Raw genomic sequence first — 13060 nt, 5'->3', positions numbered from 1 at the left:
TTTCCAGAGGTCAAGATTGATTTTGTACCAAGAGAAGGTAAGAATATTCGTTATTTATATGCAAGTAAACATGTTTTCAATAGCAAAGGAAACTGTATCTGCATTTTTAATGAGGAGTTTACATAAGTAGTCACCTCTTTTTCATACAGAACACTCAAACCATATTTTAAACTTGTTTCTTTGCCTTTGCTATAGAGCCTCCCAAAATCCACCTTGACTGTCTGGGCCAGTCCCCTGACACTATTGTCGTGGTGGCTGGGAACAAACTGAGATTGGATGTTCCCATATCAGGAGATCCAACACCCACTGTCATCTGGCAGAAAGTGAACAAGGTAATGTGTAATCTGACACTATAGCCGAGGCAAGAAAGCCACACCAGGAAATTTATTTTCTTTCTCGGACTTGTCTGTAATTAAAAATTCTTATTTAAAAGTATGTTCATGTTCCTTTTTTTAATTATTTTATTTTTTAACTTAAGAAGAAAAATTAAATAGCTGCAATGTAGTTCACTGGGATTTATCTGTTTTTGTAGGAGTCACCTTGAACTGTGTTGTTGTTTTTTTTTTAGGAACCTGACTTTTTTTCCTTCCAAAAGTAGGGGCTGTATCTATATGAGTAGACATACATACACGCAGATGGTCGGATACCATATAGGTTTATTCTCCTAATACTTCAGAGAAAAAGAAATTAATGATCGGTCATCCCCATGATCTCACCTGATAGCATGGACAAGTACTGGAGGTGGAAGTTTCTTTTTACCATCTTTCTCAATAATTCTACAGTTTGTGAAGATGTGCTCACAGCAGATCAGTGGGGTAAAGCTGTATTTGGCATAATGAAAGGACGCTAGCTATTTGCCTAATCAGAGCAATTGCAAAACATCAAAGAAAAAAATGAGAACCTAGACACAGAAGTGTTTAAGTGAGCTTCCTTCCTGGCTATCTCAGAACATCCACACCCCTCACCATCTGTGTGCTCTTGAGCTATAACTAGCACAAAACACTGACCTAATTTGCATAAGATTCTACAGCATCATTACACTTTCCATAGGTAGCACAAAAATAAATAGATATAGACAAAATTATATTCATTTTCCCGGTCTCATTTCTTCACAATTTTGCAGCATTCTTTGTTCAGGTGGACATGTTTAGTACCATTTATGGCTTCTTTCTGCAATGCAGAATTAGTATGGAACCTAACAAAAAGGCCTTTCATCTATTCTTAAGGAAGCAGAAGCAGTTTTTCTGACTGTCGCATACAAACATTCCAAACCCTACACCTTATTAGTTCTAAGGTTTGAGGTCTCAACATGAGTAAAAGGAGCCAAGCTTGATTTGAACAATGCATAGCATACACTAACTACTGAAATCCAAAGCAAACAATAGCAAAGCTTCAGAATACATCGTTTTATGTATGTTACAGATCTGACTATATTTCTGACCATTGAAACGTTTATATTGACTTACTATCCCATTGTTACAGAAAAAAGTAAACCTTATTTCTGTAGCCATACAAAATAACTTACCACAGGATGCACACAGACTCACAAGCAGTTACTACTGTACTGCAGGAATGTCGTGCATCTTTGTTTATGAAGCTGTAGATTCAGTTTTGCTGACTTATCCTTCCTTCAATTCATTACAGTCCGATATATCTCTTTCCATTTCTGCTTTTTACTTTCGTATCTGTTGTTTCCTTCCCAGCACTGTTTGCTCTCTCACTTTGCTCTTCACTTTTCTCACACCTCCATGTTCAAGCACCCCAGCACACCTATGGATTCTTCTGTCTTGCAGAAACACCTTTACTGTTCTGCTCAGAAAATTCAGCTTTCTGTGGTTTCTTTGTTTATCTAGAAAAGCGACCTGCTTCGAAGCAATGATGACTCCGTGACTCCCTCAGAAAACAGCAGTGATTTAAACACTGATAGTAAGGTAAGTTCCTTATTATTTATGCAGACACACAAATATGCTCAGTTTTTTCCATACAAATGGTCTTATTCAGAAGAAAATAATATTCAAGTCTGTAGATATTAAAACTGGTGAAGCAAATAGCACAGCAAGCCCAACATCCTGCCTTGCAACAGCAATTACCAATGACTTTGAAAGGGCAAAACAGATCTGGAGAGTGAATTTCAAGTAAGGTATTGGTCCAGAAAATCTCTTTCTAACCACCATTACATGGTGGCTGGATTACAAGGAATCAAAGAAGTTGTTTAAAACAGAGAAGAATGTATTTGTGAATGTTTATCCCCCACTTTTTTTTTTCCTCTAAGCTTCAATAATATCTAGAGGAAGAAAACTAGGACAAAATCTTACAAGACACAAAGATAACAATGAGTCAAAAGAGTAAGCAAAGTATGTATAAAACAGTCAAAAGAAGACTTATTCTCCAACAACTTTCCTTTTTTGTAATAGACAACTTTTTGATTTTGGTAGAGACAAAATAATTCACATTTGCTGTGCAACAAGGCCCCTTTCTCAGGGTTAGGATTCTGCTGTGCTAGTCACTAGATGGGCACAAATGCTTCTTCCAAGTCTGAAGATATGTGGGCACATAAAGAGTAGAGCACGTTACAAACGCACAGCAAAGTTCCTGTGGTTATGTTTAAACCTCACAGTCGCGAGAAGAATCATAGAATATCCCAAGTCGGAAGGGACCCATAAGGATCATCGAGTCCAACTCCTGGCACTACACAGGTCTACCCAAGAGTAGAAAGCTATCCCATAACACATTCTTGAGTGACAGAAATCACACTGATGCCATTAACAAAGAAACACGGTAACTTTTTTGGAAGGAAATTGGTCAAATCTGTTATCTGATGGCAGATGTAGATATTGTTGAACAGGAATGTTTGCTCAAATATTTGAATTTGTAACCCCCCTTGAATTTACAACCTACACAACTGCTATCCACAAAACTTTACATTGATACTAGCAGTTATCCCAATTAGGAATCTGTAGTAACGGGTGTGTGAAACTAACAATGAATCGTAACAACCTGGGGACTTTCAGAACCATTTTTTTTCAAAATTACTTGCTTTACACATGCCATTTAGTCGATATTTTCTCTTTTCTCCACACAAATGTGGAGAGATACAAACATTCATAGCTCTTGAGTATTTTCTCCATACAAATATGGAACATAGCTTTTGAATAATATTGATAATATTCAAAATGAAGCTTTCCACCAGCTCACATACAGGCTCATTAGGCTGTCTCTGGCACAACTTGCACTGACTTTTTCTGTTACTTTCACTGCCCACAGCTTCTGTTTGAGTCTGAAGGCAGAGTTCGCGTGGAGAAGCACGAAGACCACTGTGTCTTCATCATTGAAGGAGCTGAAAAGGAGGATGAGGGAGTATACAGAGTTATAGTTAAGAATCCAGTGGGAGAAGATAAGGCTGATATCACAGTCAAAGTTATTGGTAAGTGAAGGAAGGAAATAAGCAGAGCATGAAAGTGTATTGAGTTCACTGAAACTCACTCAACTCTGAAATTGACGCAGGTTCTGAGTTTAAGCTTAAAAATAGACAGAAAATGATGATAAAGGCAGGAATACTATCAGTTACAAAATCTGGCGGAAGTATTTTTCATAGGTAGTTGCCTGCCATGTGAAAAGGAAAGAGAACAACTCCCAGTAGAAATCCACGTGTTTTCTTTTTATGTTTCCAGTTTCAGATGAACCTAACATTATATAGATGACATTCCCTTCTAAGGAACACACCTCAGGCTAGTATGAGATAAACTTCCTGTCATTTTGTTGTGTTTTACATTTTTAAACAAAGATGACTTCCTTCTGTAAGTAGTAAGCAGCCAATGGAATAAAAAGAGGCAGCGTATCAGATACAAGATAAACAGGCTGACACTGTGAGTCGCAGAAGAGCTGGGGGGAATCTGTTTTTGAGTCAGTAATTTTTATCAATTTTCTCACGTTTAACTTGTTTATACCCTATCACGTATATGACAGAAGCTCAGGTTATAAGCAAACTGTGAATTGATAAACTGGAATTATTTTCATCTGCAGTATTAAAAGCTAGAATTAACTGCTTTTCATCTTTTATGTCTCCAAAATAACAAAATACGTGAGAGGTGCAGCCTTTATGTTCTAGACAAAGTTTATTCTAGACAGAATAAAAAACCCTGCAGCAAGTCCCTTGTTACAGGATTGAGAACAAACTACTACTAGGTTTGGATCGCTGGTTCTCATGTGAGTGGAGGACTGGTGAAGCTGTTTGCTAAAACACCTGGCAAAGTTCTATCCAGTGGTTTCAGGTAAAAGAGCCAACAAATGAGCACGTCTACTTTTATTTCCTTATGGACAAAATAAAAGCAAGAAGTATCCTCCATCTACAAGAGATTTCACTACATACCAAAGAAGGAAATACCAATGTTGTCTCCCACTAAAAAGTGGGTTCTGTGTGTTTTGTCTTTCCTGGTTCATAGCATAAATCTATGTCAGTCGTGGACGACTAGATGCGGTTTATCGCAGTTAGAACACAGCTGATTACCCAAAACCTTGCATTTTGCGAAAAGGTGATTATGTCTGAAAAGAACAAGATAGCTGAATAATTAAATGGTATTTAAAAGAAAACCAAACTAACCTGGAAGCATCAAAAAGTAGGATTCCCTCTGGACTAAGACCATGCATTCTATGTTGTATCTACTGCTGCAATCTGACAAATTTCTATCATCGCTTTTGTAGTGCCATGATTAATGGCACTACTACTAGGAAATTCCTCAGGATGTCTGATTTTTTAAGATTTATGTATATGTATGAATATATGTATGATATGCAGAGAAAAAAAAATACAATTATTTCATTGATTTGTGGACAAAAAGTGAAACAGTAACAGCTCCCATTCATTCTCACGTTTTCTTCAGATGTTCCTGACCCTCCAGAAGCTCCCAAGATCAGCAACATTGGAGAAGATTACTGCACTGTGCAATGGCAACCACCTAAATACGATGGTGGGCAACCAGTACTTGGTAAGAAGTGCTGAAACACAAAGTTGCCAGCAGCATCACCCATGTTATTGCTGCTCCTTTACAACGATGCCGAAGGATTTCATAAGTTTATTCACCCTAGGAAGGCTGACCCTCAGACACAAAGTAAAATAGCAAATTTTCAAATAGGTCGATTCTGGACCTTCAATATTAGGGAGAGGGTGCCCCCTGCCTGTGCTATTTGAATCCAAGAAATATTTCAGCAAGTTACCAAAGCAGAAGATGCTAAAGCTAAGCATTCCCGTTCAAGACAGAAATTTTAGGTCAGTCTACAGGCCTTTGACCTTCCGTAGGAATAACAGAACAGAGCTGGGGTCATGTCAGACATCAAATCCAGACTTCTGCAATCTCAAGCACTCATGCAATACATTTTATTTCTTTTTAGAAAGCTAGTTCATAATTCTCCTCCACATACAACCACACACCACGAGTCACAAAACATTTCAAACTCTTTAATGACTTTAAAATCTGTACTAAAACTGGAGGCCAAAACCATCCTGTGATACAGGAAACAAGCTGAAGCAAGGAAGAGTATCACCCATACCACAGTAAGTTCTCTGCAGAGCATGGTGTTTGTTAGACAGAACTCCCTGTGACCCTCAGAAGGAAAAGGAAGTAAGGCAGGATCTTGGCCAATTTTAGAAAAAAAATCCTCTGGACTCCAAATCTAGGAATTTGTTTAATAAAGATCACTGGAATTTGAGTTTCTTTTTAAAAATACACTGAAACCTCCATGGAAGTCCCATGGAGATGCCAGAGATAGAAATGTTCTACAATTCTTTTAATCCCTTGCACAATACCTGGAAGAGAGGAGTTTGTATTTGCTTTTGAGTATTTTGACCGCATTGACTCATGCCTCCTTTAATTCAATTCAGAAGTTACCTATGCAGGAATAAAAAAATAAAAAAGGTACTACCGGGCCAGTCCGTTGTTTGAGAGGAAGCAAGCAAGAATTCAAAGTATTTGGTGCAAAGACACATAGCACTAGCTGTCATGTTGCCACAACCAACCCCCTGCCCTTGACTGGGCAAAGCCCATGACTGGTTTGTATAGCTGCCAGGATATACATTTCATAAAGTTATTTGGTTTGTTTTCACTGTCAAAGGAATGATTTTGTTAACGTTCCACCAGCAACTCTTAGCACTACATGAGGAAGTAGTCTTACGCAATTAGCATAAGACTGTGCTAATAATTGAGCTAGACTAGAATACCTGAATGAAAGCCAAAAAGCAGCACCATCCATTCAAAAAAAAAAAAAAAAAAAAAAAAAAAAGTTGCAAAAGCAAGTTTAAAGATTGGAGAAAAAGATGTGTGCATTCTTGTCTGTCTTTATACTGTCGCAGATACAGGCATTCTACTACAGCCTTAATTATCTGTATCTAGCAGATATAGAAAAGAAACTCACAGCCCATCTTCACTCTTACACCCTTTCATGGGGCTCAACAAGTCTAATTCTTCAGGTAAGAATGTCAGACAGAAAGTCATACAAAAGGAAAGTTGTGGAAAATGCCAAAGCTTCACAGAACTCAGATGCAGTAATTCTGGATCACATTTGGCTCTTTATGTCATAGAAAAAAAAAAAAAAAAAAAAAAAGAAAAGCTTTTCGCTTTTCTTGTTTCCTGCATGTGAAATCATAATCTGCAGTTCCTTTACATCATAAGAGATATCCTTCCAGGCTATATTTTGGAGAGAAAGAAGAAGAAGAGCTACCGATGGATGAGGCTGAACTTTGACCTTTTAAAAGAGCTAACCTATGAAGCCAAGCGAATGATTGAAGGAGTAGTTTACGAGATGCGGATTTATGCCGTGAATTCTATTGGCATGTCCCGGCCAAGCCCTGCCTCACAACCCTTCATGCCAATTGGTGAGTTCTACCCCACTCCATATTATTTCTAGGACATAAGCAAGAACAGGACAATTTTCATCTCTTCAACTGTCCTTATACATAAAAAGAACACGTTAGGAAAGAGGTTATACTGTATTTCATCAGCCTTTTCCTTTGTCATCTCGTCATCTTCCTTTTCTCTGTCTCTCATTCCCCTTTCTGCAAAGCACAGAGGTTCCAGTTTCATGAAATTGCTGATGAATTTTTAGTTGTTATAATTAGAAGTGTGAGAGTCAAGCTGGATCTGGAAGGGAGGAGAACTAATTGACAGAAATTTCCCTGTCCCTCTCAGTTTCCCCAATTGCCTTATGGGTGCAAGTATCACAGTATCCCACTCAGCACTCCATTAATCCTGGCCTCTCCACAGCTAAAAGGATAGCTGATTAAAAAAATATTTAAGGAATGATTTCCTATAAATAATCCTTCCCATCACAGCAGTACAGTATCTCCTGCAGTCTCTGAGCTGGAGCAGAGAGTCCTCAGGAAGCCTGTCTGCTAAGAGCTTTGGAACAAAGAGCCACAAAAATACAAGTAGCTGGAGATTAATATGACCAGAGTTGCTACATCTACAAATATCAGTGAAGGGGGACAACCTGCTGAAGGAGATAACGTAAAAGCAGATGATGCAGTGAAGGGGTCAGAAGGAGCAGATGAACTGAAAGAAGGGTCTCTTAATTGTGGATTTCAAACAAAAAACAGCTGGTCTGCAACAAAAGAGGGCAAGCGAAAGCCATCAGGCGGAGCTACTGAAAAAAAAGGTCCAAGGTTTTCATGAGATGGGGAGTTTTACTTGATTAAGGATAACGTTCTCACTTACTGCTTAAGAGAAGAGGTTTGGGGTTTCAATCATGTACTGTGTGGTTGTGTATGCTCCCAACTGCTTTTGTGCCATTTGCGGTTCACTGTTCTTGATGCCATTTGAATATGAAATATTTTGATATAGCTATAGAAAGGAAGTGGGTGATGTATTTTCTGTAATAACTTCAGGAACTAAGATCAATTTCAATCAGTTCCACAATTCATAAAGCTGTATTTAACTTACTTTATATATGAAGTATTTCTAATATGTAAATATGTAAAATCTCTTAATTATATTCAAAAGCTATCCAGTTTAGAATATATATATACACACAGAGTATATCAAACATATATTTCTTTAACATGAGTGTTTTTATGCCGTGCATAATTAATATTACGTTCCAGTAATTCCAAATGTTACTTTGAACAAGTTATCTTTGTTTGCTATTTTACAGTAGCATTTGTGCGTATTCACAATTTGGGATTATTTGGTTAAGGCTTTTCTTGTTTGTTTCCTTTTTGATTAGACAGGAGTTGTGCTTAAGAAGACTGAATCTAGCTAATGGTCTTCCTGAACTATGGATTTTAAAAGAGCCATGAGACTCCTGTTCTGAAAAGATACGAAATAGCTATACGTAACTGAAGTGAAAATTTTTCAGCCCTAAAATATTTCTCTCTGATATGTCTCTGTTACAAATGAGCCAAACAGAACTAGTGTTTCAGTAAACGGAGGCAAAACTTGTAGACATTATCTTCACTGTTTGAGGAAAATGCACTACATCCAATTTAGCCATTAACGATTTTTGTCTAACTACAATCAGGGTGTAAATACAGCATACAAATTGTATGAATTTTTATTTTTAAACTTTTCTTCAGATTTCTGCTGTCTCACTCACCTACAACTTCCTTTTTCATGGGTTTTTACATATTAAGGGAGCATATGTGAATAGGAACTACCGTCTTAACCTCTTGTCTTCCACCCCCCCCCCCAATATCGGAATCTTACTGCACACTTCTATTAAAATGAAGTATTAGGTATTGTATTTTACAACTGGGCTTCAGCTAAATCCATTGTATTAAAACAGACAGCAATATATAATTCAGATACTAATCATAACTTCTACAGCCTTTGAATTCTCACAGTTATATTGCTGTTTCTCAGAATTTACTTCTACATATTTCCTTACAGCTCCTCCAAGTGAACCAACCCACTTCACAGTGGAAGATGTCTCTGACAGCACTGTTGCCTTGAAGTGGAGACCGCCTGAACGGATCGGAGCAGGGGGATTAGATGGCTACATTGTGGAATACTGCAAAGAGGGATGTAAGTAAGCATAAGTACTAGGCAGCAGCAACTGAACATTATTAAAATACTACAATTGCAATAGTTTCACTGAAATATCACAATAAATAACCTTTTCCAGTATCTCTAAATTTGAACTCTGATCTATGGCTAACATCCTTGCCTTACATCACCAGCCTTAACTCATGACAGTCAAACCATGACAGTCACCTCTATCATAACCTCATACTCACAAATGTCAATAAAGTATTAAAAAATACCAGTGCTGTTCTATAGTCACTGTTACACGTTCGTAGTATTCAAAAATTGTGTATTATCTAAAAATAATACTATGACTGTAAGAATATCAGTCAAAGTTGGAAGTAACTGCTACCTCATCATTTAATACTTGTGGTCTCATAATAAGAATAGCTGCACCGTATCTACAGCATTCGGTGTACTGTGATGCTTATTGCTTTTGTATATGATGCAAATGTTATTGTATATAACTTTTATGTTACAAAACCAAATAATCATTTCAGCCATGGGATTTTCTCTGATGCTAAACTTGTCATATGACCTAGACCAGGGTTTTTACAGGGTATAAGTTATCCAGAACTCATTTCTAGTCTTTAGCGAGACATCGTCATGAAATTACCAGAACCCCTAAGTCACCGTCACAGAAGAATATTTTTATCAGTAGTACTTCTGTGCTTTTAGAGTAACTAAGGAGGCCCTAGGAACTCTGTTCTGCCACGTCAAACAAGAAAGGATAAATTCAAAAAGCTATGCACTCTGTTACTGTTTTGAGTATATACAGCTCTCACCATTCTGTTTGGATACCCACAGAAGATATACTTCAAGAAATTAAATTGAGGCTTCGATTTCTAGCTAAAAATGCTTCCACAATTCCCCCCACCTCCCCCCCCCCCATCTTCTGCTAACAAAAATAAATGTAGAGAAGCCCCACTGGTCTAAGATCCATAAAACAGAATGTCAAAGAAAGCACCCAAAGATGATTCCTGTACTCTTAACTATTTATGTTTAAATACATCTTCTAGATCAAGTGTTCTTTCCCAGCTTAGTTTATTCCATTTTAAGGATGCTATTGCACATTAAATTCATTTTACCTTAATACAAATTAACTTTCAATTATAGACAAGGCATCCGTTTGTAAAAATAATATGTTATTACATGTACTTGCAGCTACAGAATGGATTCCAGCGCTTCCCGGCCTGACTGAGCGTACTTCTGCACTGATTAAAGACCTGGTGACAGGGGACAAACTTCATTTCCGTATAAAGGCTATAAACTTGGCTGGTGAGAGCGGAGCAGCAATAATCAAGGAGCCCATTACTGTTCAAGAGATCCTGCGTGAGTACCTAGATTGAACAAATCTCACTCATCTATTTCCTCTGGTCAAATATCTAATCTTGTACACAATGCAGAAAAGACCTGGGACTGACAAGCCCAGGCCTTCTTCTGAGGATAACATCCAAACAGCTCTTTCAGTCTGACTATGAGCCACATTTCTTCTGAGAACATTATCTCACTGTCCGAGTCCTATATTTCTATAGTGCAGCTTTTAACACAAAATCATACCTTGTACATTCAAACTGTGTGTGTTTCACCTCATACCAATAATGGCATTGTCTGCATTTAAGAGGCACATTTTTTAATATTTAGGGCTCTGCTGGAAAAGCTGTTATACTACTGCAAAAGGACTGCATGGACTGGGGCAAGAGACCTCTTAATATAAAAGCGGTTATCTGCACCTGATTGTCCTAGATGATTTATTAACACTCTGTTTATCACCCAATAGCAGTAGATTATAATTCATTTGGCTGGAGTCCAAAAGATATCACGAGCTGCTAAGAGCGGATCCCTCAACCTTTACTCACATGAAGTGTCTGCCAGAGTCTCACTAACAGTAAAACAGCTCAGTGTAAATGAGAGCTGTAATGCATCTCAAAATCAAATGGATGTGATGACACATAGCCTAACTGTAGGTTAATAAATTCTTTCTAAAAATGACTGTGAAAAGAACATGGGCCACAGGGAGAACATAGAAAGCTTTCCAGTGAAATAGAGGAAAGCAGGGAATGAAAGAAAGAACAACAGCTAAGGTCCTAAGGTTAGTGAAAAGTAAGCTGCTGCCCTGTTACTCCACTCCTTCAATCTCAAAAAAGCACTATAATTGAATGACTATAGAGAGGTAAAGGAAAATCATTGATTGTTCTACTTTCTAGGTTCACAAACATTCCCAAATGACCATTTGCAAAGAGCTGTAGTAACAATAGAGCAATAGATTAATCATTGTCTGTAGTTACTCTTTCACTCCAAGAGTCCTGTCCTCAGCCCTGTCCTTTTGGGATAGGATACACAACCTGTCCAATGGGGCTTTGAGCAACCTGATTTAGGAGGAGGTGTCCCTGCCCATGGCAGCAGGGTTGGAACGGGATGATATCTGAGGTCCCTTCTAAGTGAAACCATTCTGTGATTCTACTGAACTGAACTCCAAAGAAAGGAAGCCCACACAGCCTGCTTATACCCAAGGGAAGTCAGCCAAGCCTAGCATTCTGAATGCAACACAATTTCAGAAGTCCTGCTGTCAATGCAACATGTGAAGCTATAAATATGTAACACAGATTTGCTACTAAAATTGTATCTGGTAGCCAAATGCACTTGAAAGTACTGAGAGAATGATCTGCTCCACAACTGTATGAACAGTCTTTGCACATTCTCTTATGCTTACATGTACCCAAGCCCCTCCTCTTTAGTGTTTTGCCTTATTTGTCCTGTAAGTAATATTTCAAGTAATCTAAAACCCAATATTTAACATATTACTGATGCTTAACTGCAGAGCGTCCTAAAATCTGGCTGCCCCGCCATCTCAGACAGACTCTGGTGAAGAAAGTGGGTGAGACAATCAATATTGTGATCCCTTTTCAGGTAAGTACTGGCTTCTAGTTTGTCATAGCTATTTATCATTACTTACCTAAAATAGTTTCCCTTATTCAAGTTCCCGCTGCTTCACTCATTGAAAAGTATTAAACAAAATATGGCTGCTGATTAAAAAAAAAATCTCCCAAACTTTAGAAACAGAACAAAAAACTCTGGTATCAGTCAGTTTTTCTTACTGTCCCAGTTTCTTCCAGAATCCCTCCTTTTGGTGAAGAAGGTAACTGCTCTAACTCTACAGCCTTTTCTTGTTAATTGACCATAGGATGATTCTTACACACAAGCAGAAAATACACACTCAAAATAATAATAATAATAATAAAATCAACCAACTACACTTCTGAAGCCAGGGTATATTATATTACTGGGCCATTTCCTAGACAATAGTGTGTAAATTCATTTCTGTAAGTCTGACTACAAAAAAAATGAGTTTGTATGCAAATAGAATATGACAAGTAGCCACATACAGAACCTGCGTGTACCATAAGAAAGTTTTCTTAATAATAAGGTATTAATATACATGAGCTCAAGGTGTTGAAAAAAAAAAAAAAAAAAGACATAGCATGGCAAGTATTGCCAAGAGTAGCTACGTGTAGCTACATGTAGTTATGGCAGGCACAAAATTGCTAGTACATTCACACATGCTGACCGAGGAGAAACCTACCCAGCTACCCTGTCTGTTTTTTCTACAGCTGTGTAAGCAATTTTAATGGCCATTCATAAAACACCACGTGCATTTTTTCGGGTACTATAGTCTTAATAAAGCACAAGAATTAGTGTATGAAAGTAAAAGGTCTTCTGAGTGAGACACGGGAACAGAAATTATAAACTGCAGATAAACTGCAGTTCAGAGAGAGATCTGCTGGAATAGTCGATACATCATTTAGTCTATTCCTCAGTCATAATTTGAAAAAAAGTAAAATTTCTTTGCTGTCCACAATTATCTTTATGATAATTTAATCACTATTATTATCGAAGAGTTTTGAAATTCTCTTGTAAAATGTGCTAGAGGAATGCAAAAGATTTCTTCAGCAAGGGAGACATACATTCACGTTACCTACATTTGTTTAGAAAGTATCAGCAGAGAAAAAAAGATATATAAGACCAAAATCTATATAAAATATCACAAG

At 37.6% G+C, this 13060-nt stretch overlaps 1 protein-coding gene across 7 annotated transcripts in view; it reads left to right on the top strand.

Moving 5' to 3' along the window:
• MYBPC3 (myosin binding protein C3) overlaps positions 1–13060 on the top strand; it is a 60702-nt gene that overhangs the window by 32729 nt on the left and 14913 nt on the right. For all 7 annotated transcript variants that reach the window (XM_035327613.1, XM_035327612.1, XM_035327610.1 and 4 more), the window contains 9 exons: positions 8–37; positions 196–332; positions 1854–1931; positions 3265–3424; positions 4881–4985; positions 6680–6868; positions 8877–9011; positions 10176–10343; positions 11833–11921. In XM_035327613.1, coding sequence (XP_035183504.1) covers positions 8–37; positions 196–332; positions 1854–1931; positions 3265–3424; positions 4881–4985; positions 6680–6868; positions 8877–9011; positions 10176–10343; positions 11833–11921 — 1091 coding nt within the window. The remainder of the gene's footprint in view (positions 1–7; positions 38–195; positions 333–1853; positions 1932–3264; positions 3425–4880; positions 4986–6679; positions 6869–8876; positions 9012–10175; positions 10344–11832; positions 11922–13060) is intronic.

The sequence above is a fragment of the Oxyura jamaicensis genome, chromosome 5, assembly GCF_011077185.1.
Source record: "Oxyura jamaicensis isolate SHBP4307 breed ruddy duck chromosome 5, BPBGC_Ojam_1.0, whole genome shotgun sequence".
Classification (NCBI taxonomy): domain Eukaryota; kingdom Metazoa; phylum Chordata; class Aves; order Anseriformes; family Anatidae; genus Oxyura; species Oxyura jamaicensis.
This window is presented reverse-complemented; position numbering and strand designations above follow the sequence as displayed.